Source organism: Caretta caretta, chromosome 7 (assembly GCF_965140235.1).
Source record: "Caretta caretta isolate rCarCar2 chromosome 7, rCarCar1.hap1, whole genome shotgun sequence".
Taxonomy (NCBI): domain Eukaryota; kingdom Metazoa; phylum Chordata; order Testudines; family Cheloniidae; genus Caretta; species Caretta caretta.
In genome coordinates, this window is record NC_134212.1 from 126468835 (window position 1) to 126475116 (window position 6282).

The window sequence follows — 6282 nt, forward strand, 5'->3', positions numbered from 1 at the left end:
CTTCTCCCAATAGGGATCATCAGCCAGCCCAGTCTCCCTTCCTTTGCTGTCACTCAGCTCCCCCTTTCTCCGCTTTCCCTCCCAGCCACTGCCGTTTTCCCATCGCACCTCATTCGCCACCACCCTGCCCATTTCCCAACTCTCTGGCTGCTGGCTAACAGCCCTGCCTCACCACCAGCCTGCCACATTCTCTCCCGCCTCTCTCCCAGCTCCAAGCAGGGAGCTTTCAGCAGAGTTAGTTACATCTCCCCAACGTGCAAGATGGGAGCACCATCCGCAGCCTGTACAACTGCATAACACTCGCTGGAGAGCTACTGAAAGACCCCAAGCCAGACCACAGGAGCTGGGCTTTACAAGAGTAACAAGGGACATGACAATAAAGCAGAATTATTTATTGGAGGCGCCAAGAGTAGGAACAATCACAAACCTACGAACTCCCCTCCCGGGCAATCCTTCCTGCCAGCTGGCAACAGGGCAGTCGGTGTCAGGCGTGCATCTGTGTGTGCGTGCTGCTAGACAACGGCTAAGCTTACACTTCCCCCAGCCAGAAACCAGCCAATAGCCCTTGGCACTCCAGGCAATGGCAAGGACCTTTCCTGAGCACCTTAGCTTTGACTTGCCAGTGGTGGGTCATGGTATTCGTTATCCCCAGAGAGACAAAGCTTTACTTTCAAGGAGATTTGGTAGGGGGAAGAGCAGGAACACAGCTCCTAGGTGGAAGTGCAAGGGCAGGTAACCTGGGCTGTAGCTTACAGGATGACATCACTCGAGGGTTCTGGGGACAGGGGCAGGCTGTGCTGTCTGAGCAGAGCTGCAGCAGCCCCAGGCAACAGATGGCCTTGCTAGAACCCAAGGGCTTTCCTGCCTCCCCGTCTCCCGCACAAACCAAACCAAAAGGGAGACACCGAGAGGCAGAGGCAGGGAGGGGAGATTACATGGGCCCAGAGCAGGGCCAAGCTCTGATTCACTTCCCAGCCCGGCGCTCCTCCTGGCGCTTGGTGAGGATGTATTTGAAAAACTCATACACGGACCAAGCAATGGCTGTGGAGGGCATCTGGTAAATGACCCGGGCCTGGACCCCACGGAAGTAGGCGGTCACACCGCCCACTCGGTACACCGTCCTGAAGGCATTGGCCATGCCTGTGATATGTCCACTGATGTTGGAGTTCAAGGCCAGGGACTCCTGGGTGTTGAGCAGTGTTTTGCAAACGTCCAATGGCGTGGTAGCAGCGGCGGCCACAGCACCCGCGCAGGCCCCTGAGACCACATGGGAGCCAGGGTTATACTGTCTTTGGGGGTTGAGCTGCTCCTGCAGAAACTCGTAAGTCATGAAGTGGATGGCTTGGAAGGGGATGTTCATGGTGAGCTGGGTGGTGTAGCTGCGGTAGAAGGCCCCAGCCCCTTCGTTGCGCCATACGGCCTGCACACAGTCCGTCACCCGCTGGTACGGTGAGTTGTACATCTGCATCCTCTGCTTGACCACTTGGGGCAGATGACAGCAGCAAGCAGTCAGCGACAGCGTCCAGTGGCCAAGCCACCAAGGGGATAATGAGAGAGAGAAAGGATGAGTATAGGGCTAGGGAGCTCCCTGGCTTCTAGTCTCACTGGCTTCAGAGACAACTGACAACTAAGACCAGAAAACCCCTGGTTCAAGATCCGTAACTCCCAGCAACCCCACACCCAGCCAGGAATCTAGCTAGAGCAGGGGTTCTCAAACTGGGGGTCAGGACCCCTCAGGGGGTTGCAAGGTTATTACATGGCGGGGTCGTGAGCTGTCAACCCCCACGCCAACCCCACTTTGCCTCCAGCATTTATAATGGTGTTAAATATATATAAAAAAGTGTTTTTAATTTATATGGGGGGTGGGGGGGTCGCACTCAAAAGCTTGCTATGTGAAAGCGGTCACCTGTAAAAACGTTTGAGAACCACTGAGCTAGCACTGCTCTTTGCAGGGTGCCAGCTACCTCACCATATTAGTATCCGGCTGCACACCCCAGGGTTGCTACACTTCGTTTCAGTCAGCTTTCGCACACTGAGCTCAGCACCAAGCATCTACGCCATCCCTTGGAGAGACCAATCCCTCCCTCTGTTGTTACAGACCTATGAGGCAGTCAGAGAACATCATTCCGTCTCTCAGATGGATCTCAGCATCTGGGCAGATCCCTGCATTTCTACAGCATCTTCCATCCCAGAATATCCCCAAGTATTTCACTAATTCAGCCAGACACATGTGCTCATTTACAGCCACAGCCCAGATTACTTCCAAGTGGAAAACAGCAGCTGTTCAAGAGCCTAACTCAAGCTCTACGCAGCAGAGCAGAAACAACTCTCTGACTGCGACTGCAGGGGGATTCAGGAGACAGAACACAAATAACTGAGCTGGAATTTGGGCGGGACACCAGGCCTAACACCCCATGTCCTGCAGAAAGAGCCAGACCACACCTTAGTGTGGGGCATAGGGGTCAGCCTCACCACAAGGAGGGAATGTCATCTACTGAGCCAAAAGCACCTGCATGTTCTTGGGGAGTAACATCCAAGCAATGGGCAAGCCCAGCTCTTTGCCTTTGCAGGTGCACTCAGACTCAAGAGGCATTTGGCTGCAAGTATGTATCTTGCGAAGGCTCTCCTAGGAACACCCTACAAAGGGGATGCAGAACCTTGAGGGAAGGCCGCTTCCACAGAGCAGTGTTTCCCAGCACTCACACCCTCTCCCTAGCCTCAGCACAGGTGGGCCTAGGTGAGAACTGCACTCACCACAGCCCAGATCGCTGGTAATCTGAATCCAGATCCACTAGCTAGAGCTGCTGCTTTTTCTGCTGATCCCCATGACAAGTCCCTTGGGGGAAATGGCTGACTCCCTCACTCTCTGCCACTAGATTCCCCAGACTGAGGCTGGCTCCTTTTTCCTAGGACAGGAACCTTCTGGCTAATCCAACTCCCTAAATGGATATCACTGAGCTATCCAGGCCTGGGCCTTAGGCAGGGGATGTTGCTCTCTGCAGGACTCTCCCTCATTAGGGCAGAATGAGAGCGCCCCCTGGTGCCACAGACAGGAGCACAGCACAGAGATGAATTCAGCTCCCACACAGAGGAAGCACCACACACCCTCACCCCCGCCTATGGGGCCTCCCCTGCAGAGGAGATGGGGTCATCATTACCTTCCACAGGGTTCATAGCTGCATCATGGAGCAATGTTGCTACACACCCCGCTGCACCTGTAAAACAAGAACTGACACATGTGAGGGGAGGAGATGGCGAGAGACCCGGGGCTCCACTGAGCCCCAGAGCCCCTCGCCAGAGAAGAGGGAGACACCCACTGCCAGGACTCCACTACCAGAAAGGAGAAGACTGGTAAATTCCTAATGCAGCCACCACATCCTGCCCAAGAAGAGGGCCAGATGCCAGCAACCCCCAGCTTCAGAACCCACAAATTGAGGGGAAGTGCAATAATCTGCCAGATCCCTATGGAGACGACTAGGCCTCACTTAATCCCAGCACCTACTAGAGAGAAGATGCAAACAGACTCACAGGGACCCCATCGGACCATGCCTCACCGTGTCCCAGAGTGAGAAACCACTCCATAGTCAGGATCCCACTGAACCCCAGAATCCACCAGGGTAAAATACACCCTCCAATGCAGGTCCAACGAGTCCCAAATCTGTTCAAGCACAGCAGCGTGGGGAGCCAGAGAAAGTCAAAGGCACCCTAGGAGTAAGGCACGGGAACTCTGAGGGCTGCATCCTGAACCCTGCTCCACTCTACCTACCCACAATGCTGCAGTCAATCCCAGCTCAGAGACGAGGGGAAGTCCTGCAGGCAGCTCCCATCCACAGGTGTTGCTGTGAGCAAGGGGAAGGTGTTGGCCAGCTCCCAGCCCCACTAACCTGTTCCTCAAAGTCAGATACCTGGGAACATCTCAGACAGGTCTATGAATAGGTTCAAGCACGAGTACAGTACTTCCCCTTGCCCAGCGCTGGGATTGGTAGGGAAGGGTGATGTGGAACCAGAGCACTGCGCAGATGGGCTGCTAGCTAATGACTGGAGAGAGGACATTGCTTAGGACATCTGCTCCATCTTCAGCAGACTGGCCTGAGTGCAGCACATCTAATGCTTTAAGCCCACCGCACTAAGTATCAGCCTCGGCTATTGCTACCAGTTGTGTCTCCCTGCCCATTGGCCACCATCACCAAGGAAACCTTGCCTTGGGCTGGGCGAGGAAACTGGTGGCCTTACAGCACCTTGGAGAGCCACACAGCAAGCCCAGGCCCCTACGCCTGACTCCCCAAAGAACCGGCACACACGCACCGTGCTCCCCTCCCATTAGCTGGGGCACAGTTGTTTTCCTTATTGCTGCACCTGGCCCCATGAACAGGTCTAAACAGTAGCAAGCACCTCTAGTGCCACTCATGCTCTCCCCTTGATGCACACAGCCCTTGCCTGCTCTACCGCCAGTGCAGAGGAGTGGACACAGAGGCCCAGCAGAGCTGGTACAGAGCTATGCAGGTACAGGTCAGGGCACAATGTCTGGGAGATGGTACCTATGCAGAGGGAGAGAAACAGCTCTGACAACCAGTCTGAGCTCTCTTGAGTCATCCTGAGGGAGCACAAGAGACCTGGCTTCTGGGGATGCCCTGTCCTTGACTTTACCACCCCAGCCAGCAGGGCTGCCCTCAGCTGCTCTAACCCGTCGGGGATGGTGGTGCAGGGAAGCGGTGCAGGAAGGATCAATACCATTGGCCACATGGCTATTGCCCCCAGCATGGATAACATCACTCAATGTCTTTTTTAACTTTTCATAGCAGGCAAAATACAAGGCGTGGGCAGGGCCGGCCCCAGTGGCCGTGATGTTCATGCCCCGCATTGGCCTCCAGAAACCCTCTGTCTGGACGATCCGCCACAGGGCCTCGAGCACGTTCCGATAGCGGGCGGCAGGCTCCGGCTGCAAACTCTGCATCCGCGTCTGAAAGGGCAGCAAGAGAGGGGCGTTACGTGCACCGAACAGCTCTGTGGACAGCCCAGCCCTGGCCCCCAGCTCTCCCCAGGCTGCCTGGGCTGGGCTGGAGAGCCCAGGCAGCAGCGCCAGGCGGGATGTCGGGCCGGCCGGGAGGGAGGGTCCTGCCCCGGGCCGGGATGTCGGGCCGGCCGGGAGGATCCAGTCGCGGGCCAGGGAGCAGCGCCAGGCGTGAGGGTCCTGCCCCAGGCCGGGATGTCGGGCCGGCCGGGAGGGAGGGTCCTGCCCCGGGCCAGGGAGCAGCGCCAGGCGGGAGGGTCCTGCCCCGGGCCGGGCCGGCCGGCCGGGAGGGTCCTGCCCCGGGCCGGGCCGGCCGGCCGGGAGGGAGGGAGGGAGGGTCCTGCCCCGGGCCGGGATGTCGGGCCGGCCGGCCGGGAGGGAGGGAGGGTCCTGCCCCGGGCCGGGATGTCGGGCCGGCCGGCCGGGAGGGAGGGTCCTGCCCCGGGCCAGGGAGCAGCGCCAGGCGGGAGGGTCCTGCCCCGGGACGGGACGTCGGGCCGGCCGGGAGGGAGGGAGGGTCCTGCCCCAGCCAGCGCCAGGCGGGAGGGTCCTGCCCCGGGCCAGGGAGCAGCGCCAGGCGGGAGGGTCCTGCCCCAGCCAGCGCCAGGCGGGAGGGTCCTGCCCCGCTCGCGGCGCGCCCCTCACCTTGACGCAGTCCACGGGGTACATCACGCAGTGCTCCAGCACCCCCGCCACGGCCCCGGCCAGCATGTGGGTGGAGACGGCGGCGCCCTGCGGCAGCGCCTCGTAGTCCGGGTCGGAGGCGGGCTCCGGCCTCCGCGCCGCCTCGGAGCCCCCGGGCCCGGGCGCGGCCTCCGCCCCGCCCCGCCGGGCCCAGCCGTGGCCCCCGCCCAGCAGCAGCAGCAGGATGCGGCCCGGCCGCGGCCCGCCCCCGGGGCCCGCGCCCGCCCCCGCGCCCGCCCCCAGCTCCATGGCGCCGCCCGGGGCCTCGGATCCCGCTCCGGGAGCCGCCGTCTCCGCCACGGGCCGCGTCCAGCCGGGGGCTCCCGCTCAGCCCGCCACGCCTCCTCAGCGCCTATTGGCCGGCGGCACTTTCCGCCCCGCCCGTCAGCGGCCTCGATTGGCCAGACTCGCCGCCCGCCTACCGACACCTTCGATTGGTTAGCCGCGCACTGGGCCCCAAACATGCCCAGTTCCCATTGGGCAGCCGCTCCCTCCGACACACGCATCCACAACGCCTACTGGCCAGCTGCGTCTTCAGCCACGCCCATCCGCAGAGCCTATTGGCCAACCGATCCTTTTCTCCCGCC

General features: G+C 60.2%; 1 protein-coding gene across 2 annotated transcripts; it reads right to left on the reverse strand.

Moving 5' to 3' along the window:
* Positions 1 to 377: 377 nt before the first annotated feature.
* SLC25A28 (solute carrier family 25 member 28) lies at positions 378 to 6043 on the reverse strand. Of its 2 annotated transcripts, XM_048857311.2 has the most exons (4): positions 5657 to 6043; positions 4732 to 4960; positions 3159 to 3215; positions 378 to 1482 (listed from the first exon to the last, which is right to left on the reverse strand). In XM_048857311.2, the coding sequence occupies exons 1-4, from the start codon at positions 5942 to 5944 to the stop codon at positions 965 to 967; spliced, it is 1092 nt and encodes a 363-aa protein (XP_048713268.1). In that variant the 5' UTR covers positions 5945 to 6043; the 3' UTR covers positions 378 to 964. The 2 variants fall into 2 exon arrangements, with proteins under 2 accessions (XP_048713268.1, XP_048713270.1); XM_048857313.1 differs by lacking the exon at positions 5657 to 6043 and having other exon boundaries at positions 4791 to 4885.
* Between the last annotated feature and the right edge of the window lie 239 nt (positions 6044 to 6282).

Excerpts from the sequence above, each read along its gene's own strand:
- SLC25A28 (XM_048857311.2), bottom strand. The coding sequence starts at position 5,944 with ATGGAGCTGGGGGCGGGCGCGGGGGCGGGCGCGGGCCCCGGGGGCGGG. Across the intron at positions 4,961-5,656 it reads ACCCCGTGGACTGCGTCAAG|ACGCGGATGCAGAGTTTGCA; the intron begins GTGAGGGGCGCG and ends CTGCCCTTTCAG. Across the intron at positions 3,216-4,731 it reads CAATAGCCATGTGGCCAATG|GTGCAGCGGGGTGTGTAGCA; the intron begins GTATTGATCCTT and ends CTTGTTTTACAG.